This window comes from Ammodytes marinus (genome assembly GCF_949987685.1).
Source record: "Ammodytes marinus genome assembly, chromosome: 4".
NCBI classification, from domain to species: Eukaryota; Metazoa; Chordata; class Actinopteri; order Uranoscopiformes; family Ammodytidae; genus Ammodytes; species Ammodytes marinus.
The window spans coordinates 3,887,339-3,913,521 of NC_137233.1; the positions used below are offsets into that span (position 1 = coordinate 3,887,339).

Sequence of the window (26,183 nt, forward strand, 5' to 3'; positions counted from 1 at the left end):
ACCGAAGGCAGAAGTGCATCTGAGTTCGTTTCAACCGAACTAAACACGGCATGTGTGAATACACCCTAAAAGTGTTGCCCTTTGCCACACATCTGAACACACAACCAAACATATGCACACAGAGACTTTTACTCTGTTTTTTTTACTAGTTTTGGAACTAGTAATTGATTTCGATTGGTTTGATTTGTTGATTGGTTGTTGTTTATTTGACCTTACAAATCTATATTTTGTGTTGTGACTTGTTCTGGTTTTCATTGTGTGTTTGTATAATGCTGAAATAAAAGTTATTTTGCTGTTTTCTGAAATAAATATATATGGGTCGTAATTGACCAGTAACACCATAGATGTTAAAAAGGTCAATAATATTAATATGAAAAAATAAATAAAACAAATTTTGTTAAGAAATGTGTTCTCATACCCCTCAGTAATAATCAGGTAACACAACAACCAAATATTTATTTATATGATTCTCTTGAGGTTAATTTTACAATTTTTTTAATTGAAATTGAGGCGCATACTGACTAAAAAAAGGCCCAGCCTCCTCCACCAAAAATATTAAAAACAATATTTTCATGGATAAGGAAGCCTAACAAGGTAACCAAGAGATGAGAAACAAAAAGGATGATAGATAAATGTTTTTAGTGTTTTTTACAGCTGATTTCAGACACGGGTCGAAACCGACCCGCTAACACCATGGATGGTAGCAGGAAGTTAACACAGGAGGAAGGTTAATGCCATCATTGTAACCAGTGTAGTGGTTGCCTGAGGCTGTAGTATGTATGATTCAAGGTGTGTAGGCAGTTTAATGTTACAAACCAGAATTCCATTGATATGAATCAGAGAACTATATGACTAACATTGTGTTGCAAAAGACTGTGGTCATAAATCAGGCTGTGTTGTTCCGAAACGAAGCCCTCACACACTCACACACACACACACACACACACACACTCATTTGGCCTCATGTGCAGCGCAGAGCTCAACACCCGACCGGTCATCGGTAAGATTCACAGTCTGTGTGTGTGTGTGTGTGTGTGTGTGTGTGTGTGTGTGTGTGTGTGTGTGTGTGTGTGTGTGTGTGTGTGTGTGTGTGTGTGTGTGTGTGTGTGTGTGTGTGCTTTAATTACAAAAACTAGGCTGTTAATGCCGTCATTGTAACCGGTTTAGTGGTTGCTTAAGGCTGTAGTATGTATGATTCAAGGTGTGTAGGCAGTTTAAACCTGCAGTGTGTAGAATTGTGGGTTTTATTTCCTAGCAGATTTTGGAGAAAGTAATTATAATATCCATAAGTACGTTTAATTTAGTGCATAATAGCTGAAACATTTTTTTTTTTTAATTATTTTTTCCCTTAGTAAGGGTCTCATATATGTTCCATATTTCTGCATATTTTGGACCAAGGCCTATAGTGCCGCCATCTTGAAAGTGTCATAGTTGGAATGTCATCAGGTGCATTGTTTAAAATTTTGAATTGTTCTTGTCCTTGAAGGCCACTGTAGCTTCTGTTATTATTCTAAAGGGTTGGGGTTACCCAGGGAGCGTTGCATTCTAGAACTTTGTAGAACTTTCTTGATGATGTCATATTACACACTGCACCTTTAATGTTACAAACCAGAATTTCATTGATATGAATCAGAGAACTATATGACTAACAAGATTCAAGATTCAAGATGGTTTATTGTCATATGCACAACAATTACAGAGTAGTCGCTGGCAATGACATGCTTTAGTCCTGAGGGGTATACTACGAAGCGAGATTAAGGGCTGAGCGAGGTCTGTTGAGTCTAAAGCCAGAGTTTTCAGTATCACGAAAGGTGGCTCTCTTTTTACCTGGCTAGATCACCGTGGTAACAGAGGCTGCACGGCTAACCTGCTCAGACCAGTTTTTGTTTCAGAGTTTGAGCTTAAATTCGGCTCTTAGAGCGCTGCCCTTCAAGGAAACTACACATTTAGAAATCCCGCGGACCTGACTATATTGTCTGAGCGCTACATTCTCACTGAGGAAACTGTTACATCTAAACTTATTGATCAGTAAGTTAATGAACGAAACGAAGCCGTGACATTAGGCTTACAGAGTGAACTGTAACATCGCGCCGGGGCTTTTTGCCACATGCATACAGTTATTGAAAATGTAAAATAGCCCACACCTATAGGCTACTGTATGCAGCGCCACTCTATGCTCTCCTCTCAAATGATTTTACCTGGCGATATACACACACTGGCTCTTAATAAAGCGTTCTATAAAATCACAGGTTGCAACATTATTTCACTGTAGGCTTCTTTCTTTTCATCAGTAGCGATTACAGTTGGGACGTGACAGGTGACAGCTGTCACAGTTCGGACATCGTTGCAGACTCGCAGGTTAAGCTTCTCACAGTAGATTCATATTTGTCCGAAAAATCCAGACTACAGGTTTTTTAATGTAGGCCTATTGGTATTTGTAAGATACAAATAAAAGGCTAATAGTCTAAATCAAAATTGTATTCATTATGATGTGGCCCAAAACTAAATGATTTTCCATAGGCTATTCATTTGGGGACAGTGTCAGACTTAAATTACATTCTTAAGTGTGGGACTATAGGCGTAGTGCTATAAATATAGCAAAGTAGCCTATATTAGGCTAAATGGTATAGTGTTTAAATCCGAGTTCAACGTTTCATTGTTTTATAATGTCACGTTACGCACTGCGAGAACGATCGGCAAGATAAATAAATAATTTCAATGCTGGCAGCATTCCACTCTCCTTATTTGCAGTAAGAGTTTTTTTCGGCTCTCTGATTTCTGCTGTAATAATTCAGACTGACAAACTCTTCCTCTTGAATGAAGTTGGCGACACACTTTTGTTTTACTCAGCTGCTCACAATCAGTCCGTTTGTGTAAAGTTAGCGGCACAAGATCAGTCCAGTCTGTGCGGAAGCAGAGTCAAATGACGGTCAAACGCCCCCTCTCATGGGGACGCGCACAGAGCCTGAAGCTGAAACCCTCGTTCAACATAAGAGATTGATAACTGCCTTCGTGATACTGGTTAGCTCTGAGCGAGGGTATGTGTTATGTTGAACCAGATCAAAAAAAGAGAGCCGGGCTCTGTTGAGTTTGCTTTGTAGTATACCCCTCTGGGCTCCTCCAACAGAGCAATAACAAAGAGTGTAGGTATCAAGAAACACAAGTGGGAACCTGACTTAATAATAATAATAAAAGAGCAACAACAATAATAATAGTAATAATACAAATAAGAATTAAGTGTATAAGAGGAACACAAGAATAGCAGAGACCTAAATACTAAACTAAATACATGTGAAATGTAAACAGACGTGTTTATCCAGATGTCGGCTGGTATCAGCGACAGTGTTACAAAAGACTGTGGTCATATCAGGCTGTGTTGTTCCGAAACGAAGCCCTCACACACTCATACACACAAACACACACACACACACACTCTCTCTCTCTCTCTCTCTCTCTCTCTCTCTCTCTCACACACACACACACAGACAAACACACAGTCACATAATTCACTAAGCCGTTACTCAATTATGTTATATGTGGTTATGAGTAAAGTAAAAAGAGCATTAACTTTGTATTGAACTGATATATGAAGGATTTAGTTAGTAACCTTATTCACACACACTGTTACAACCCGGCTCGGGGAAGCAACATAAAGTACACAAAAGCAGGTTAAAGGTGTAAGAAAACTGCATTTATTGTAACAAAGGTTTAAACCAAAAGGTGGATGGGAGCCATGCTGCTGGCCCTAGCTGGAGAGGGTGAGTCATTTAAGCCGCCCGGCTTATAGGCAGCACAGGTGGCAATTAACAAGGTGAGGGAGGGGCTTCAGGAGCCCTGAGAAGAGAGAACAGAGCTACACATAACACACACACACACACACACACACACACACACACACACACACACACACACACACACACATTGTCACCTTATTCAGGGTGGTTGCCTGATAGTTTCATCCCGATAGTTTGTATTACTGTCGTTCAAAGCAATACAAGTGTCTTAGCTTCCTCTATGTTGTTGTCGACTCTCCCTGAGAATTTCTTTAAAAAAAAAATAATCCCAGTAAAGGGTTTTTTGCTGGGAGTTTTTTTCTCAGCCGAGCTAAGGGTTTAAGGGCAGAGGGTGTCATAGATAGATAGATAGATAGATAGATAGATAGATAGATAGATAGATAGATAGATAGATAGATAGATAGATAGATAGATAGATAGATAGATAGATAGATAGATAAGGGCAGGGTGTCATATTGTATCATATTGTATGGAATGTAAAGCCCACTGAGACAAATGTCTATTTGTGATTTTGGGCTATACAAATAAAACTCATTTGATTTGATTTTGTTTAAAGATGCTCTGAGGAACTTTTGAGTTTGTGTTGGTGAAGGAAGTTCTGTTAAGGTTGGAGGTCAACTCAGGTGGAAGAATATTTCAGGAGACTTGGATGAATTATGAAGCGATATTTATTACAGACTTGGCCAAGGAGAACCGGACTGCAACTCTCGTGACTTGCACTTCAATTCTGCTGCCAGACTCATGCTTAGAGCTGTGTACTAACCTGTTGCTGTGTGTGTGTGTGTATTAACCTGGCGCTATCTCTAACACCTCCCCGGCTCGGGCACCAAGCCAATGTTTTGGTTCAGAGCTGAACACAGTGAACCATAACATTCTGGAGTCTAAAGGTGGGAACACACTAGGCACTTTACACGCGTAAGATGTACGTGCGTAACGCAGCTAAAATGTTGCTTGATCATTTTGTGTCAAAAATGGTTATACAGGCGTAACGTGCCTAGTCTCCCTCCCGATATTGTATTTCCCTAATCAATACATTTTCCTCCTCGGTGTCTCTCAGCCTCTGTGTACACTGTTCTCCGACCCTGCCAATGTATGTGACGTCGTGTCAAGCCCAACGCTGATTGGCCAACGCGGCTAATCGTCACGCGTAGGAGCGTAAAAAGTTCCATTTTTTGAACTCCTCGCGTAGCTGCGTAGGCGCATAGGTGCGTATATACGCGGCTCATACGCGGCTAAAATGTTGCTTTAGCGCGAGTGGCACACCTACGTGCCATGTACGCGCGTAAACCAATGGTTCCCTATGGAAAAACGGCCGATTTTATACGCGTCTGTACGCGTGTAAAGTGCCTAGTGTGTTCGCACCTTAAGGAGATGAGACTTTATCTATACACCTGACCTAAGTGTCTCCTAACAGTCTACCAGGCTGACCTAGTGTCTGTGAGACAGACACACAAGATAGGCATATATGAACTATTATACAGCAGTGGTTCTGAGCGAGTGATTTGATTGGACGAGAAACCTTCGTTCTGAAGGAGTGCTGATATGAGAGAACAACATCAGTCGGACTGTTCACCAAACTGTAAAATAACTGTCAAAATCACTCCGCGGCTCACTGATGAGCCGGAGCTTCACTTGTGTAACCTGTGTGTGTGTGTGTGTGTGTGTGTGTGTGTGTGTGTGTGTGTGTGTGTGTGTGTGTGTGTGTGTGTGTGTGTGTGTGTGTGTGTGTGTGAGTGAGAGTGTGACTCAGGTTGACTGTGGCGAGTCTCTCCCCTTTGAGAGGGCATCGCTGCCACACACAGACAGAGACAGTGTGCGGTAGTCGCTCACACTCACGTTACTGAAGACAGCAATAGTGTGTGGAGATAAACTCAGGCTGCTGAATAATACGAGTGGACGCGATCCGGACGCAGCATAGCTTTAGCCTAGCCTAGCTTTCCCACATCATTGTATAACTTCCCCCGGGCCGAAATATACTCATAAACTCTGGGAAATGAAGCATGGGGGTTTGGATTGGGCAGCGGACCTTATCACCAACTGGATTAAGATCCGCCGTTACGTTACGGGACATTGGGCCGCCGTGGTTAATGTTACCAGAGTAAACAAAGCAGGACGAGCTCACTTGCGTAAAGTTGTTGCTTAGCAACGCGCTCCGCTCTGACTGCTGTTGTCGGACTATTTGTGTTGGTGGAAGCAAATACATTCTTAAATGATTAAAGATCACATTTTAAAGTTAACTTGTGAATTTAAGTTGTAAAACTGCTGTATAAAAGCAATAGCACACTCGAGGTCGCAATGTTGTCGCTCTATGTCAGCGCTGCTGTGATTCGGTCGTAGGTACGAAGCCGAGTGCCGAAGAGAAACACAACATGCTCCCTCTCATGTGCTATTGCTTATCCTCCCCCAGGTGTGATGGCCCAGGAGAACCGTCGAACAGACCAGTGTGCTCGCGGCTCTTCTTACATCGCAGCTTCGTATGTGAAGTTCCTGGAGGGGGGCGGAGCCAGGGTGGTTCCTATCAGGTAAAACTGTCTGTTAATGATTGATTGTCTTTATTTCTAACATGCAAGCAATAAAAAACAAGTTAAAATAGTATCAGATGAATAAACTATTAAACTATTTTCTACGTGCTCGAAAGGGGGTAGGAGAAAGTAAAAATAACGTATAGTATGCTTAGTAGTGTTAGTTATGATTCAAATATAGGCTGTATTCTCACATAGACTGTGCTCGAAAAGCCCTACTAACGTCCTACTCATATTAAAAAGCCTACGAATGTCATACTCATACTAAAAGCCCTGCTAACGTCCTACTCATACTAAAAGCCATACTAACTTCCTACTCATACTAAAAGCCCTACTGACGTCCTACTCATACTAAAAGCCCTGCTAACGTCCTACTCATACTAAGGTTGCGTTCCGAATCGCATACTCTTTCTTTTTTCTATTCTACATACTACATCCGACAATAAAAATAATCTAGTTAGGATGCAGTAGGCATACTATTGGGACATACTTTTCTCTCTTATTTCATCATAACATTGCGCCTTGATCTTGCCTCTTGCTTTTATATCCGTCGCATCCCGTTTGTTTTCATATGGAGGCTTCGTCGATGTTACGTCACTTCACATGCGCACTGGATTGTGGGTCAGAATCGCCCAAATAGGATGCACTTTTCAACAGGGCTGTAAACTAACTTTTTGGCTCACCTGCCAAGGGGACCGGTAGATGAAAGAATCTACCGGCCAAGTACATTTTTTACCGGCCAAATAATAAATTGCCTCTTTTTGTTGCATATATACATCTGTTTCAGTACTTTTCATTGAGATAACAGTATTATATAGCAGTACATGCTTAGAAAAGAGGCCAAAGTAATATTTAGAAATACATTTTAATATTATATTAATTTAGTTTCATTCATTTCATTTCAAACATTGCACATTTAAAACTTTAACAGTGCAAAACTGTGACAAAGGAAACACTCATTTAGGGCTGCAACTAACGATTATTTTAATAATCGATTAATCGGTCGATTATTTTTTCGATTAATCGATGAATCGGATTAAAAAAAACAGTGCAGACTGCAGTGTCAAAACACCAGGTTATTGCTCCAATGTCCAGGAACAATTAAAAGTAATATTAAATGATAAAAAATGAATAATAAACCTAACTGGGATAACACAAAAAAAACATACAATGTATGATATACATTTATACAGTTTAAGGGATGTCCATGGTAAACCAGTCAACCGATAAGATTTTTAACCAGTAAATACTAACGGTTAAAACAATTAAATCATCTTAATTTCTCTCAGATGACAGGAGATCATTAATTTTTATAGATAGTGATACCATTTGAGACTCCTTAACGATTCAAGTCTTTATTGATATCACTATTGATACTTTTCTATTATTTTGTTGAAATAGAACTTGTATTATTGCTTTAATTGCTGATATGATCCTAGCTCAAGATAGGACATTAAACAGGTCATAATTCCATCTTTACTATCTATTTTATATTGGTGGGAAAATCGCCAAAATCTAAAATTTCTTTTTTTTTGTGTTGCATTTGAACACATCAATCATATTACTGAGCCGGCCTGAACACATCACAGTTGACATGTTTGCTACTTTTTTAAAGCTAACTAGCTATATCCTTCCGATTTTAACATGGATTTAAAAACTGGATTACTATTTTTAACTGACGGGACTTTCTACACCGTTCGGTTGTGTGATTACTGCCGCTGCTTTGAATGACTGTTGATGCGCCGATGCCGACTCTCCGAGCCCGTCTGCACACAGTCTGCAGCAGCAGCAGCTGACAGAGTTTTTTTGGACTAGACGGATACTGAGTTGAAGGAGTTTTTTTAACCCAAATACAGCAAAGGTACAACACTTTTATATAGGCCTACAGTCCAGTGTTAGATATGACCAACCGCTTCACGTGCGGAAGGCTCGCTGTGGGTGTGCATGAACCTGTCGGCGGCTGGATGTAAACAGTGCCGCGCCTGCAAGTGATTTGTTAATCGCGCGACTCAACGAATCGATGACCAAATTCGTTGCCAACGCTTTTACTAATCGATTTTATCGATTCGTTGTTGCAGCCTACACTCATTACTTATTACTCATCAGAACTAAAAATGGGACCAATCCGATCCAGTATCTATTTAGAGCTCCATTGCTGCGCTCGAACTGCTTTTGCTGCGCCAAAACTTTTAAAGAGCGGCGTTCTTCACATTCTATGGCGGTGACGCGCACGCTACGTTTCTTCGGGGGAACTTATTTTCTACAGCGGTGACGTCGGGGGAGCTACTTCAGTGTGACACACAACAAATCACCAGTTTAGCTTGACGTTTGCTACCGTCATAATTTATCAGTTTACAGCTACTGCAATGTTTTGTTCTATCATGCATAATTTATCGCAAGAGCACGATCATCGGGACAAACTTTTACCCGCCCCAGTGGCATGTATCCCTCCCAAACTAAGTCGCCAGGGGAATATTTTGGTCGCATTTGGCGAGTGGCGACCGCTAGTTTACAGCCCTGCTTTTCAACACTAACAATCTTGGCCTCATGAAGTAGGACATCCGGGTACTTCTAACCATCCTAAATCTGTCCACAACAATCGGGACATCCTAAATCTTTTTTCTACATACTATATAGTAGAAAGTATGCGATTCGGAACGCAACCTAAAAGCCAAACTAACTTCCTACTCATACTAAAAGTTCTACTAACGTCCTACTCATACTAAAAACCCTACAAAGGTCCTACTCATACTAAATGTTCTACTAACTTCCTACTCATACTAAAAGTTCTACTAACGTCCTACTCATACTAAAAGTTCTACTAACTTCCTACTCATACTAAAAGTTCTACTAACGTCCTACTCATATTAAAAACCCTACGAAGGTCCTACTCATACTAAAAGCCCTACTAACTTCCTACTCATACTAAAAGCCATACTAACGTCCTTCGTATGTGAAATACCTGGAGGGAGCCGGAGCCAGGGTGGATCCTATCAGGTAAAACTGATGCCTACATACTTCCACATTTTCATTTCCCTTCAGTAGTCAGTCTGGGTCCGCTGTATATATATTTGCGGGCTTTCTCAGGATAGATTTTTACCGGTCCAATCAGCGAACAGAGGGAGTGGCTGAGAACAATGACGTTGAGGTCGTGCATCAGTTTCAGTAGAAGTCAGAAGCCGGCGCATGGCGACACGGCCAAACGTTATGCGATTGGTTGGCAGATCCAGAGTGGCACTGGGCAGATCCAATAGTTTTAAACTTCAACAGACACAGACACCCGCCTTCAAGTGAGGTAATAGCCTTGTTCGAGATGTCGCCGTCTTGCTAAGACCTGCGCAACTATGACTCTCGGCTTGCTGAGCGCACAGCATTTTTGCAGCATTTTTGTTGTGCGCTCAGCAAGACGCGCGTCATAGTTGCGCAGGTCTTGCTCAGACCTGGGCAAGTCGAACGAGGCTAATGTTTGTCAATTGAGCGAACATCATTTCATTTTAACATCTTCATGGGGATCTTCATTATGAATGCAGGAGGTTCGCCGCTTGGTCATATTGGGCCATGTTCACCGCAGTCGCCGCCGCGGCCAACCGCCGCCTCATCGTAGGCAGCGGTTGGCCGCGTGACAGCAGGAGGCTCGCCGCTTGATCATATTGGGCCATATATTCCTGACGCCGACGCCGAGATCAGACCTGTCTCACTTACGGTGCAACAACAACAATAACATGGTCCAGCTGTGCCAAAAAATACAGATGTAGGTTCACTGTGTAACCAGCGGCAGTCTTGTCACAAATATCATTGGGTGGACGCGCGGCCACGCGCTAGTACATTGACTTTGTATGTAATCTCGCCGCGCGGCCAGTGCGGTGTGTTCCCAGCTTAACTGTTTTGGGAGTATTTCATCCACGGCTTATATCAGACTGTGTGAAGTGGAAGCATATTTGACGGAGAGAGGACGCTGGCGCTGTCTGTTCGCCGCTTCTCCCCTCAAGCCTCAAGCTTCAAGTTTTAGTTTTTAGTTTTAAGTTTTAAGTCCTGAGTAAGAACTACTAAAACTACTTCTCACCAATTTCTGTGAGCGATTCATCGGTGAAACTGCCTGGTTGATGCACGGATCTTACCGACTTGGCGATTTCTCTATTCCATCCTGTGGCTGGTAGCAAGTGTCAACGAGCAGGTATCGGCGGTTAGCAGGACAGCTGACCGGCCTCGGCACTCTCAATCCTGCCCGTATCTCCTGCTCTTGGCTCCCTGGACGCCCGACACGCTTCATACTCTCCGGTCTCGACTTCACCGGCCATGTCCCTGATGCACCATCTGTGCAGAGTGATTCGCCCCCGAGTGTTTCTCCTCCTGTGTGTGCTACCTCTGTGGCTGACGGCTAACAACAGACGTGGAGCCCAAACGCCCGGCATAATGAACTTCTCTGCTGCTCAACTGATGAAGCTAAACAACCACAATACTCCTGCCTGTATGTCGGTCATAAAAGAACTTGGTCTCCTACGTCGGCCCCGGTACATCCACAGAAGTTCTCGAAGAAAGTTTGTTTTCTCCCGGTCTGATGACGCCATTCCCTCTGTCTGGTCAGCTGTGCGCCCTGTCGCATCTCTCCCTCGTCATCGGAGCGCTGTCACTCCATGGATTAGTAGCAGTGACACTGGAGCGGCTGCAACAGCGCCACGCATGGACATAGTCAGTAAGCGCGGGGTGAATTTCAGTCTACTTAAACCAGTACAGAGACTCGCTACTTCATTCAACATTAAAATCGAACTTTTCAATGTCCAATCCCTCACAAATAAATCATGCCTCATACATGATCACATACGGGACAAGTGTTTGGATATAATGTGCCTAACAGAAACCTGGCATCAACCAGATGTATTTTCTGTTTTAAATGAGACCTGTCCTCCTGGCTACTGTTACCTCCAACAAGCCCGCAGCTCTGGTCGTGGTGGTGGCTTGGCTGTCATCTACCGCAATCAATTGGTCCTGTCTTCCCTGCCCCTCCCTGAACTGTCCTCTTTTGAATGTCTTGCATTCAATAGCAAGCATCCTCTCCCCATGACTGCTCTTTTAATCTACCGCCCACCTAAACCAAATCCACGTTTCATCCCAGAGATGTACAATCTTCTTTCCACCTTCTGTTCAACTTCCCCCAACATCATAATTCTTGGAGATTTTAACATCCATGTCAACACCCCCTCCTGCCACCTTGCCTCCGAGTTCCTACAGCTACTGGACTGTCTAAACCTCAGGCAACATGTTGACTCTCCCACACACATCAAGGGGAACATCTTGGATCTTGTTATTACTGACTCCGCCCCTGTAAGTGCACCATCTGTGTATGATATGGGTGTGTCTGACCATAAGGTAATCTCTGTGGAGTTAGGTTCTCTGTCATCATCTATCAAGCCCAAACGTGAAATATGTTTCAGAAACCTGAAAAACATTGACACAAAAAATTTGGCTTCTGACCTCAAACACCTCCATCTTGTGCCTATGTCATCAGTCACTGAAACCGTGGACTTCTACAATACAACCCTGAGAAACATTCTAGATTTCCATGCACCCATCAAAGTTAGGACAGCAACATTCTCCTGCTCTGCTCCCTGGTATACATGTGAGCTGCGGAAAATGAAGGCAGTTGGACGTGCCCTTGAGCGCCGATACAAGGTTTCTGGACTTACTGTCCACAAACTGGCGTATCGGGACCACCAAAGGACTTATTCCAAGTCCCTTAAAGACGCTCGGTCACAGTTCTACTCTAACATCATCCAAAGCAGTCCTGGAAATTCCAAGCAATTGTTCTCCACTATAAACCACCTCCTTCAACCTCAAAACCCTCCACTTACAGGAATTACAGAAGATCACTGCAATAACTTCATGGACTTTTTCACAACCAAAATTGATACTATTCGCTCATCCCTCTCTGTTCCTTCCCCCCTGTCTGTTCCAGCCGCCAACCCTCAGACTGGCATCACGTCGCCCCTCTGCTCCTTTCCAGAAATCACCCAACTTGAGGTGCAAGACAACATTAAAGGGATGAAACCCTCCACTTGTGCCCTCGACCCCTTTCCCACTGCCCTGGTGAAAGCGCACAGCTCTGCCCTCTGTCCTCTGATTACCACTGTCATAAACCAATCTCTTCAGACTGGCCATATACCATCTGCACTAAAAACAGCCATTATCAAACCATTTCTCAAGAAACCCACCCTTGACCCTCAGGTATTCGCAAACTACAGGCCCATATCCAATTTGCCATTTCTCTCCAAACTTCTTGAGAAAGTAGTTGTCGGCCACCTACAGGATCACCTCCAACACAACAACACCTTTGAAAAGTTTCAATCTGGCTTCCGCTCCGCCCACAGCACGGAAACAGCTTTGTTGAGAGTCACAAATGACCTGCTGATGACTGCTGATTCTGGTTCACCATCCCTCCTCATCCTCCTCGACCTATCTGCAGCATTTGATACGGTTGACCATCACATACTGCTCCAGCGTCTACATGACTCTGTTGGCCTCAGAGGTACATCACTGAGCTGGTTTGAGTCCTACCTCACTGGCAGGTCAGAATACGTTGCCATGGGAGGATCAAGGTCTCGCTCACATGCTGTTGGCTGCGGGGTTCCACAAGGGTCGGTGCTTGGACCCATCCTGTTTATCCTCTACATGCTCCCCCTCGGTAAAGTCATCAGACGCTTCGGGATATCCTTTCACTGCTACGCTGATGACACGCAATTATACATCAGAACGGACACTCTTTCACCACCATCAGCAGCATCACCTCTCTCCATGCTCACTGCATGTCTGGAGGAGATAAGGGCGTGGATGAAGCATAATTTTCTCCAGCTAAACAGCTCAAAAACAGAAGCCATCCTCATTGGTTCCCCTCATCAGATCCGAAACTCCACCATAACCTGCATTACTTTCTCTGGCAAAGACATCCCTCTATCATCAACAGTCACTAACCTTGGTGTCAGGTTTGACCCCCAGCTAACCTTTGAGGCCCACATCAACCACCTCTGCAAAATATCATTTTTCCACCTAAGGAATATAGCCAGACTTCGTCCCACACTCACCTTAAGAGATGCAGAGAAGCTTGTCCACGCCTTTGTCTCCTCCAGACTCGATTACTGTAATGCACTTCTCAGCGGGATTCTCAGCAAGAGCATACAGAAATTACAACACATTCAAAACAGCGCCGCTAGAATCCTGCTGAGAGTACGCAAATATGAGCACATCACTCCCATTCTTCACTCACTACACTGGTTACCCATTTCCGCTCGGATCGACTACAAAGTCTCTCTCCTCACATTCCAGTGCATTCATGGCAACGCCCCCCAGTACCTCAAAGAACTCCTCACCCCCCAGACCTCAGCACGCTCACTCCGCTCCACCAACAGCCACAGACTTCTCCCCCCAAGGACTAAGTGCCGCACACTGGGAGACCGAGCCTTCTGCTCCTCTGCTCCTCGACTGTGGAACACCCTCCCAGAACACCTGAGGGTTCCACAGTCGATTGATTGTTTTAAAAAGGGCCTTAAAACGTACCTTTTTAAGAAATCTTTTAATCTGTAATTTTTTGCTCATGTTACTTTGATAACTGCTTTTAACTCTTGTTTTAACTTATTTTTTTTATTTTTTTTTGGTTGTTGTAGCACTTTGAGATTTTTTGCTAAATATAAAGTGCGTTATAAATAAAATGTATTATTATTATTATTACTATGCCTGCGTGCAGTTGGTTTCCATGGCGCTGCTGCAGCCGAGGCTTCAGTCCCCCTTCGTAGCGAAAATTAAAGTGAAAATGAATGACTGGCGGCTGCCACTAACATTCATGGAGGTGTTGGTGTGCGCGGAGAGTTATAAGTAAGACTTTTGCAAATGACAGGCTTTCTTTTCTGTTCTTTTCCGCGTAGTCTCAGTCACACACGGAAGAAGCTACTAGTAAAGGTCGCGCAGCAGGAAGTGCTAGGTTCCGGTTTCTGCTTCAAAATAAAAGTCAGAATTGACTAGACATTTAGCCGTTTTGCCAGTTAAATTATTTTAATGTGAAATTACGCTGTAGGACATGTTCCGTTTGAATTGACAGCAACTTAAATGCGAGCCAGATGTATGGTTTGTGGTGTTTCAGTTGTTCTAACATTACTAGTTGATACAACAGCATTTGAAAAAAACACGACGTTTCCTAGGCCATGACGAGCGTTAATCGCGCGATAAAAAAATGTACGCCGTTAAAATGGGTTTGAGTTAACACCGTTAATATTGCGTTAAACTGACAGCACTAATAATAACATTAATGAATTATTGGTTATCGCATCACAGAAGGCCTATTGGCCTTTAATAGTAAAAAAAAACACCACCTTAACTATGTTTACAGTTTAAAAATGTTTTTAATGAAATGCAAACCTCAGTGAATCATTCGCTCTTGTTTCTCTGTCCTGACATTCACACAGACTGAGCAGTCTTGTTACAAATTGAGCTAATAAACTGATCTTTGATTTTTTTTGCTGCAGAAGTTATCTCAGCTAATTTGATAATAAGGTGATTGTATGAAGAATGCTCATGCCAGAAACTCATACAGTGGTTTTGCACAGATAAATAGATAAATATTAGCAGGTTCTCAATAGTAGGGGAGAACGGGGTAATTTGTCACACGGGTTGGTTGTCACAATCGTTATATCTCGGAACCAGAAGGCGCTGTCTGTGAAATGTTGGTATGTAAATATCCAGAATTGGGATCAGAGGTCACCTACATAGTCTTCCTTGGAGTTAGACTGCTGAATTTGTGGTGAGACGACTGTTTGTGTTTTTCATGCCAAATTGAAAATATTTTGCTCCTCAGTATTTTTCTTCTAGGCTTTTACACAATGGGTTTATAACAAAACACTTGTTACCCATACAAAGTGTGAAGAGTAAACTATAGTTTAGATTGTGGTTAGAAAGCTAATTAGTTGTCAGATGGTTGTTGGCCTTGATGCTAGCAAGAAATTCAAGTTGGGGTTGGTCGTCACATTTTTTGGGGGGTTGGTTGTCACATGTTATCTCAAGGCTGCAGCCAGAAAAGGAACCCAATAACGAAATAAATTGTCAAGTTGTATCCTCACTGACACCCCAGAGAAGGAAAAACTAGAGCAGGAAAAGGCAGCTAGCATGCAAAAGAAAGAAGGGCAACAAAATCAAAACAACCCAGTGAATCCCAAACTAGACCAGCTGCCAAAGCTACAGTAAGTTATGTAGTTATAACCCCTTGATGGGGTTGGTTGTCACAATGTGTAAGGGTGTCTTTGATGATTCATTTCTTCTTTATTCAGCCATCTACCAGAAGATTTTAGAGCACTTCATGCTTCTGTCTGTTGACAAGCTTTATGGAGGTGACCATTTCCTTTTCCAGCCATACTTGGCACCTGTCCACAGTGCCAGAAACCATTGGTAACTGGTTAGCTGACCATGGTATTACTGGGCTGGATTGGCCAGACAACTCTCTTGACCTGAACTCCATAGATAATCTATGGGCTATTGTCAAGAGGAAGATGATACACACCAGACCCAACACTACAGATGAGCTGAAGGCCTCTATAAAGCAACCTGGGCTTCCATAACACCTCAGCAGTGCCACAGGCTGATAGCATCCATGCCACGCCGCATTGAGGCAGGAATTCATGCAAAAGGGGCCCAAACCAAGTACTTAGTACATATGCATGATTATACTTTCTAGAGGGCCGACATTTATGTATTTGAAAACCTTTTTTTATTGATTTTATGTAATATTCTAATTTTCTGAGATTTAGAATTTGGGGTTTTTATAAACTGTAAGCCATAATAATCACAATTATAACAAATAAAGGCTTCACATATCTCACTTTACATGTAATGAGTCTGTATAATATATTATTTTCACCTTTAAAGTTGAATTACTGAAATAAATGAACTTTTGCACGATATTCTAATTTTTCGATTTTCACCTGTATACAGTGATGGGTTTTAACAATTTTTTCTTTTTGTGCCTTTTTTGTCGACTAGAATCAATCTCACAGAAGAAGAGTATACTCGGATATTCTCTTCAATAAATGGGTGAGATGACCAAGTTGTTTTGTTTTCTACTTTCAACATTTTTCTATGAAACAATGGCCAAATGTTGCCACTGAATTTTATTTTGGCAGTTGTATGGGGATCTCCATTATGGAAATCATTCCAGAAAACTAACAAAGAGCAAACATTCCTAACTACCACCACACGTCAGGTTGATGTTGGATCTGACTCCAGATTTATCAGAAATGGTGCAATGTGGATGTATGTGGGCAGGGCCTTCGCAAATGGACAACTCTGTCAGATATGTGCATTTACCATGTCAAGGTATCTTCTATATGTTGCAATAGTCTACTTGGTATACTATACTTAACAAGTTCCCATTAAGTATGGGGTACCAAGCAGGCTATTGCAACATGATCACACAAACCCTATATTGCTTTCCATATAACTTGCCATTCTAGTGACTGTGTGTACACAAGCTAGATTGATTGATTGATTGATTGATTGATTGATTGATTGATTCAATTTATTTCAGGCATATAAAAAATACAAAACAAAATGAAAAGCATGAAAACACAATAAACAAAAATTATGTTTGAATTATTTCACAAAAAATAAAAATAAACACAATGGATAAAATATAGTAAATTAATTGAAACAGCAGGTTTTTGCGATAGCGTGCTGTCTTAAAGTTCAGAAAAGTATAGACAGTTCACAAAATTATACAAAGTTATACCAACCATTGTATGCCATGTATGAACGATAGCCTAGCATGATGCCTACACTCAAACTGTCTCCCGCAGGTTGTTGCTGCCGGGAGGAGTTGTAGATATCGAGACATCGCAGTTCAGTCGCGCTGCAAAGATCTTCTATGACTTAGCTCTGAAGGTGAGGACAGACAGACAGACAGACAGACAGACAGACAGACAGACAGACAGACAGACAGACAGACAGACTTAGCTCTGAAGGTGAGGACAGACAGACAGACAGACAGACATACAGACAGACAGACAGACAGACTTAGCTCTGAAGGTGAGGACAGACAGACAGACAGACAGACAGACAGACAGACAGACAGACAGACAGACAGACTTAGCTCTGAAGGTAAAGCTGCGAACACACTGCACTGGCCGCGCGGCGAGATTACATACAAAGTCAATGTACTAGCGTGTGGCCGCGCGTCCACCCAAGAATAGGCGTCCAGCGGCCGGCGTCCAGCGGCTGGCGCTTGCGACGCGCCTCATCGAAGCCTGTGAATCGAAGGCGCTGCCATTTGCGTAGTTTAGCCATGGTGCATAGCAACGCGCTCCGCTCTGACTGCTGTTGTCGGACTATTTGTGTTGGCGGAAGCAAATACATTCTTAAATGATTAAAGATCACATTTTAAAGTTAACTTGTGAATTTAAGTTGTAAAACTGCTGTATAAAAGCAATATCACTCTCGAGGTCGCATTGTTGTCGCTCTATATAAAGCCTGATTTATACTTGTGCGGTACCGCGTGCGCAGAGCCTCCGCGGAGCCGCAGAGAGCCTGTGCGGTGCCTCAGAGCCGTACCAACTGAACATTGTGACTACGCGCCAGATGACGCAGACGCCGCAGAGGTTTTATTGGGCATCAGAGCAACAAGGAGGGATTTCAACAGCACAGGAGCTCTTCCTCATTGTCATCAAACTCAAAATCTTCCAGTTTTCATTTGTTTAGCAACGGATTTCGCCGATTTACATCAAAAGTGCAGTGTGCAATCTGCCACACGGGCGAAACTACAATCAACGGTTCATGAGAACGTTCGTTGTCCGCGATACCCAGCAGAGAACACAGAGGGGCAGAGCCGCACAAGTATAAATCAGGCTTTAGTGCTGCTGTGTTTGTCTTCGGCACTCGGCCTGCGGCCTCGTACCTACGACCGAATCACAGCAGCGCTGATATAGAGCGACAACATGCTCCCTCTCATGTGAAATTGCTTAATTATTTCCTACAGGCGAACGATGCCGGGGACTTCTTTCCTATCTGGGGAACCTGTCTGGGCTTCCAGCAGCTGGCGGCCTTAACATCAAATAAAACAAAAATAAACCTGCTCATACGCACCAACTCCATGCGTGTGGCTCTACCCCTCACTCTCACATCAGGTACACACACACACACACACACACACACACACACACACACACACACACACACACACACACACACACACACACACACACACACACACACACACACACACACACACACACACACACACACACACACACACACACACACACACACACACACACACACCAAGGCTGTGGCTCTACCCCTCTCTCTCACATCAGGTACACAAACACACTGTACACACACACACACCAGATATAAAAAATTAGACTATTTCAGACATGTTTAAAAGTTCACTCGTAGCACTTTAAAAAATCTGAATGGGGAAAACCACAAGTTCACATACCACTAAAACAAGAATTAATCTTAACTTTAATACATATGCTATAGTGAAGATTATGTATTTTATATTGACAACAACAGGGTGCGATTCCTTTTACTGGAATCCTGCTAGATAATTAACAAAGAGTAAACATTCCTACCAGCTCTTAGCTTCAAGTTGTTATTAGTATAAATCTCATAGCCACATCAGTCATGGTGCGAAATGCTGTGTTGTGTGGGCGGATCCCATGGCCTCAACGTCCTCAGCCACTCCCTCTGTTCGCTGATTGGTCAGACAAAAATCTATCCTGAGAAAACCGGCAAATATATCGCACACCCAGACTGACTACTGAAGGGAAATTAAAATGGAGCTGAAGTTGGTAATAATGCACCAAATCTAATACTGTGGATCACCAAAGACCCAAAGTACTGCTGTTTCAAACTACATTGCAAGACGGAAATTGCTTAGACCCCGTTTCCACTTGGCATTAACATCTGACTTTTGTGATCCGATCACATGTGCTGTGTCTGAAATCGCACACTTCTGTACTTACACTTACTTGTTTGAGTGCACTTTGTGCAGAACCGGAGAGTGTGTCAAAATGCAGTGCACTCAAAACGGTCTAAAACTTGTGTGGAGCGATGGACACTTTCCACACTCAACGGCCGCCATCTTGCCTGCGTAGCGGAGAGGGCGGGACTTTTTAATCAAAATAGATGAGCTTGAAGCATCCGTGGAGACGGACGCGCTCTACAAAAGTTAAATTACACATTGTTTTTGTTTTTCCGCGACTAATGTTTCTGTTTTGGCTATTGATAACGCAAGCAGAAAAAAATACCACCAAAGAAGAACCGTCAAAATGCAAAGTCATTTCCGGTAGGTGCGCGACAGCAGTTTGGACAGTGCACTGTAGAAATGAGAGCACTGCGCCTATAAGTAAGTGTAAGTGTACTGCAGGGATAATAAAGTGCACTCAATGTAAGTGCACTTACGTAAGTGTGCGATTTCAGACACAGCAATGAATACAGCTCTAACTACAGGTGAGAACACTCTCAAGACGCATTGAGATCGGATCACAAAAACCACATTCGGAGGTGGTTTACGTCCGTTGTGACCACTTGTGTCCGCATTCATTTGGTAGTGGAAACACTAATGTGGTTTGTGTCCACATTAGGGACCTCCTACTCAACTGCTGCCCCCTGCCTGAGCGGAAATACGTTGAAAATGCATCACTGGCGTTCATGCAGCTTTTATAGAAGCCTCATGAAAGTTAGTTGCAGTATTGCAACTAACGTTCGTATTGCAAATGACAAGCTCTGTTTTCATTTCACTGCGTAAATCTGAAAACACGGAAATCACTGCTATTGACTGGAGAGCTGCAAGGCAACTACTTCCTGTTCTTATCTGCTTAAGAATAAAAGACAACTCGCGTTTGGCTAGTAACATGCTTTTAATGTGAAGGCGCACAGGAAATATTATGTTCGCATATGCAGTATCTTAACTGCATACAGAAAGCCGTGTATGCTACTGGTGTTGGTGACAAGAGTGTAGCAGACGTTAGAAAAGCCGCCCGCCAAACACACATCTTTCACCTGCCAAGAGTTTTTACCTTCATACACTATCTATGATATTTCCCGCATTTGGCGAGTGTTAATGTAGAGCCCTCTATGCAGTGTTGTGCATCGCTCCTCCTTGTCTAAATGAGACAGTAGCCTATTTCATCAACCTAGACTGGTAATTATCTTCGCATGCAATGCATTTTAATAGCTAAATACTTTTCTGGTATTGTAAATAATAGGGAAACATGGGGATTGGAACGCAGGGTAGGTTTGGATAGGACCAGCAAGCACCACTTGTTGTTAAGCATGAAGCAAATGGAAATGCTATGATTTCATGTGTTGTGCTTAACTTAACAGAGTTATGAACCTCTTAAATGTTTAAGGTATGGATGGGAATTTAACCCATGATCTTTGGTTTACGAGACCAACGCCTTACCACTTGGCCACCACACCTTGCACCTACTGACCACAGTTTTGCAAACTTATATATATATATATATTTATATATATTTTTAAGAAGACAAAAAATATATATAATAATCTATCCATGAAGTGATAATAACTTTTTTTACTCCTGTGTCCCTTAGCGGCACATTCCAGCCGTTTGTTCCGGAGTTTTCCAAAGGATGTGCTTCAGTCTCTGTCTGAGGAAAACATCACATCCAACTTCCACAACTGGAGTCTGTCTATGGAGGTCTGTGTGTGCGTTCTCTGCATGTCATTCCCCTCTCTGACTCATTTCATCTTTGTCCCTCCACAACTGTTTACTGTATTAAAACAAAAAAAAAATCTTTAAAAAGATTTTTCTTGAATCTTCATCTCTACATTACTTATTGAAAATGCTCTTCATGACAAAAAAAAAGTATTGGAATTTGGTAGAAATGTTGTCGGTAGTTTATATTATAAAACCAAAATGTTCATTCTACTCAAACATATGCCTTAGAAATAGTAAAACGAGAGACACTGAACATTTGCTGTGGTCTTTTCATTTTTTTCCAGAGCTGTATGTATATAATTGGACTAAATGTAAAGGCGTACAAGAGACAGTAAGAAAGGCACAAACTGAGGCCTCTTTCACCCCAGGGCCTGAGACTCGTTAGCTGCTGATTTTACACACACACACACACACACACACACACACACACACACACACACACACACACACAGTAGACTTTGCAGGATGTGGTTTTAAGGTGTTACCCATCATGTCTGAAGTGACTGGAATGTGCTCCATCAAGATTTAGTTTGCGTCTTTCAGGGAGTTATGTGCTAACCCAAATTGCTCAAGATAAAAAGCCCTCTACCATTTATTTATTTATTATTCTTTCAGACAATTCCACACAATACACAATGTTCTCTTGCAAATATTCATACATCATACTTTGTGTTGTCCGAAGGGAGACGGAAGAAGCCAAAGGCTTATCAGGTCCCGCCCCCATTTTCATCAAATTCGGATTCAGATACACAGTTACTGTTACAGAAAAAAAAATAAAACAAACAAAAAAAAAATGTTATATATATATATATATATATATACTAGGGCTGTCAAACGATTAACATTTTTAATCAGATTAATCAAAGGATTCCGTGGATTAATCACGATTAATCACGATTAATTCTACCATTCGAAATAGGCCCAAAAAATTACCATTTTTTCTGTATATTGTTATATGAATTGAAAGATAAAGGACAGAAGGTGAATATACATTTAAATGTAGTTTTTATTCATTGAATCTCCAAATGATGGTGTAATTACTGCAAATAAATTATAATCAACTAAAACAACCACATCATACTTAAATTTGGCTGTCTCTATTCAGCAAATATAGCATAGGCTATAATGGCATGTATTGAGTGAATCCATGGTTTTGCATTCCTGAATACAACCTGATTGCAGTTCGTTCGTGTGTCTGTGTGTAGAAAAGGCCCCAATGTTCATAAGTTAGTGTTTGATATTTTTTACAGTGTGTTAAGATGTGTTTTATTCAGTGTGGATAACTGTCAGTTAGGGCTGTGACGTCAGTCGGCCGGAGAGTCTGTTTAGTAAGTTTCCTTTCTCTTCTCCCTCGGTCGGATGTGTGAGCGTTGCCGCAGTAATCGATCATTCCACATGTGAAACGTGTTTATTTGAGTTTATGTGAATCACCCGTGAGTGAGTAAGTAGCCTACATGCAGTCCCGATCGCTGTTATAAATTAGGCTATAGTTTATGCATGTTATTAACGGCCACGATTCGCAACAGCTGTTGTAACGTCTCCTCACGAGCGGAGTTTAAGCCCAATTGTTTATTTTCCTGCGATCTATGCTGCTGTGTCTGTGAAAGAAGGAAAATAAAGAGCGGATAAACCCTACTCCTCGTCTCCTCGTCTCATGCTTATAGTCTGACGTTTTTGGCCACAAGTGCTGTTCTGGCCGACACCTCTGAAGTGAAACCTGTGATACAAGCAGATCAGCGCGGTACCGATACATCCACCAGTTTCCTCCGCTACAGTGTGCGTGTGTGTGTGTGTGTGTGTGTATAGCCGACGTTGTTGTCACGTACACACACCTCTGAAAACTGCAGACGTTTGTTTCCTCCCGTGAACGGAGCAGAATGTTTCTCCTGTTGCTTCCGAGAGCAACTGCCAGCCGCGACACAGACGTGGCCGTTAGCAGCAGTTATAGGTCCGTGGTTAGTAGTTTAAAACATAGACTAGCGTGCTGCTATGTTTGGCTGTGCGCAGCTACTGATCCTGGGTCAGCCACAGCGTAAGAGTGACTGTAGTGTAGAGCGGGTGGGATGCACGGGCGGATCATTCTGCACATGCGTTAAAAAAAAATAACGCATTAATTCCAGAAATTAATCACCCTGCGTTAACGCGTTAATTTTGACAGCCCTAATATATAACTTAACTTATCGTCAACTATTACCCCTAGGACTTTGTGTTGCTTCACCCTTTGAATTTCAATCCCATTTACCTGGATTTTTACAGCGACATCTGATGCTCTCCTGCCAAACATCATGAATTTAGTTTTTTTCTAAATTTAGTGATAACTTATTTCGGTTTAACCACCCATGTAACTTAGTCAATTCAATGTTTACGATCTCAACCATATTATCCAGATCTTTCCCCGAATAGAAGATATTTGTGTCGTCAGCAAATAAAATTAACCTTAAGACTTTCGACACTTTACGTATGTCATTTATATAAAGCAGGAATAATTTCGGCCCCAAGATTGACCCCTGAGGGACCCCACAAACAATATCTAAGCATGTCGATGTGAACTCCCCTAATTTCACAATTTTTTTACTGTCATGTAAATAACTTCTGACCCAGTCCTGTGCCAAACCTCAAATGGCTAAAATATTAATATACATGTAGTGAGTGTATGTCTTTTTTTGTGTGTGTGTCTGTCTGTCTGTCTGTCTGTCTGTCTGTCTGTCTGTCTGTCTGTCTGTCTGTCTGTCTGTCTGTCTATCTGTGTGTGTGTGTGTGTGTGTGAAGATGGGTGAATGAGCACCAAAAATCATGTAACTCATAATATTTCCATACATGACATAGTAGGAAAACAGTTCTTATTATTATGTAAATGTGTTTTATTCAATGCAGCAAGGGACAATGTGTTTTATGGCTAAAACATTAATATACATGTAATTGTTCTGCCCTATACCAGAGTTTGTTGTTCTATGTAGAAAGATAAAAGTAGTATGATGTCTAAAATAATAATATAAATGTAATTTTGTTTTTGCCTTTGAACCAACAGAACTACAGCAGGTCGTCCAGGCTGAGACGGTTTTACAAAGTTCTCTCCACTAACAACGACGGCCAGACAGAATTCATCTCCACCATGGAAGGTCCCGTACCGTTCAACTTTACACTTAGTTTTTTATGTTTAGTTAGAACATGTGTGAAAACAGATATACAACTAAACAAATAGTAAATAAAATGTTCTTATTTGTGAAATTGATAAACAAAAGAAAGTACATTTACCCAAAATTTATAAAAACACCAACAAAACATTTTACAAAGGTTTTTTTTTTTAGTTTCACAGACCAGCACCTTCTGGTTCCGAGATATAACGATTGTGACAACCAACCCGTGTGACAAATTACCCCGTTCTCCCCTAAATATTTTGATTAGATGTTTTTTTTCCAGTGGCCTATTCATTTATTTTTTGGCATGTTTTGCTTTATTAGACAGTTTGTAGAGACAGAGGTGAAATGGGTCAGAGAGGGGAGTGGCATGCAGAGAACGACCCGGGCTGGATTCTAACCCGGGTCTGCTGCAGGACCTGGGCCACGAGCGCCCCAACAACAACAATAAATTATTCCCTTCCCTATACTTTACTTTATTTTTTGTGTTTGTCTTTGTGTCCCCCTAGCCATCCGTTACCCGTTCTACGCGATCCAGTGGCACCCAGAGAAGTGTCTCTATGAGTGGGTCGATAAGCCCGGCATGGTCCACTCCACCTCCGCTATCACAGCCAGCTTCTACACAGCCAGATTCTTTGTTTCTGAAGGTAACTGTCTATCTGTCTGTCTTATCAATCTATCTATCTATCTATCTATCTATCTATCTATCTATCCATCCATCCATCCATCATCCATCCATCCGTCCGTCCATCCATCCATCCATCTATCCATCTATCCATCTATCCATCTATCTATCTATCTATCTATCTATCTATCTATCTATCTATCTATAAGGTAAACATATTTCACAACTGCTATAACGGCCTCCAGAAATGGTGTCAGTAGTTTATGTTATAAAACCAACATGTTCATTCTACTCAAACAGACCTTAAAACGAGAGACACTGAACATCTGGAGTGTTTTCTACATAAACACATTTAGAAATGTGTACAAACCTCTACGCTATATATTATGATTCTGGCATTAGCATTGATGCATTTATGAATACACTGGTCTTGTAACAAAAAAAAACTTGCCCTAAGCAATAGGACAGCAACAACTAGTGGACAACACATGACATTACAACATACATTGACCACCTAACAATGGCTCTTACAGGGCGCTCCAGTGTCCTAGTGGATAGAGCGCGTACCATATTGGCTCCGGCCTTTGTTGCAGTGGTCGCGGGTTCAAATCCAACCTGTGGACCTTTACTGCATGTCACCCCCCCCCCCCCCCCCCTCTCTCTCTCTCTCTCTCTCTGTCTCCCCATCTCAATTATGTACTGTCTAATAAAGCTTGAAAATGCCCAAAAAATAATCTCTTATAATAGTATAATATAATCTACATACGTTTTCATTCTTCCCTCTTCTCTCTCCGCTCCAGCCATGAAGAGCGGCCATCGTTTCCCCAGCTCATCAGAGGAAGAGAGAGCGCTCATATACAACTTCTCTCCTGTCTTCGCTGGCACAGACGCAATGTTCACCCAGAACTATTACTTTGATTGATATACAGCACTGTGTGTGTGTGTGTGTGTGTGTGTGTGTGTGTGTGTGTGTGTGTGTGTGTGTGTGTGTGTGTGTGTGTGTGTGTGTGTGTGTGTGTGTGTGTGTGTGTGTGTGTGTATATATACAGCTCTGGAAAAAATTAAGAGACCAGTCTGGATTTTTCTTAAATCTTCATCTCTACATAACTTAATGGAAATGCTCTTAATGACAATATTTTTGGGGGGAATTTGGTAGAAATATTGTCAGTAGTTTATAGAATAAAACCAAAATGTTCATTCTACTCAAACATATGCCTCTAAAGAGTAAAACGAGAGACACTGAACATTTGGAGTGGTCTCTTAATTGTTTCTCTTTTTTTTATACATACTGTATATATAAATGGAATTGTTGAGCTTTTTAAATGTATGTGTGAGCTGCTTGATACTCGAATTTCCCCGTGAGGATGAATAAAGTGTCTTCTATCTATC

At 42.1% G+C, this 26,183-nt stretch overlaps 1 protein-coding gene across 1 annotated transcript; it reads left to right on the plus strand.

Moving 5' to 3' along the window:
- The first annotated feature begins 913 nt into the window (after positions 1-913).
- Positions 914-26,183, plus strand: LOC307249609 (gamma-glutamyl hydrolase-like). Its single transcript, XM_080026412.1, has 9 exons — positions 914-1,000; positions 6,202-6,316; positions 16,334-16,384; positions 17,146-17,230; positions 18,321-18,468; positions 20,905-21,011; positions 24,061-24,151; positions 24,679-24,816; positions 25,595-26,183. The coding sequence occupies exons 1-9, from the start codon at positions 964-966 to the stop codon at positions 25,714-25,716; spliced, it is 894 nt and encodes a 297-aa protein (XP_079882538.1). The 5' UTR covers positions 914-963; the 3' UTR covers positions 25,717-26,183.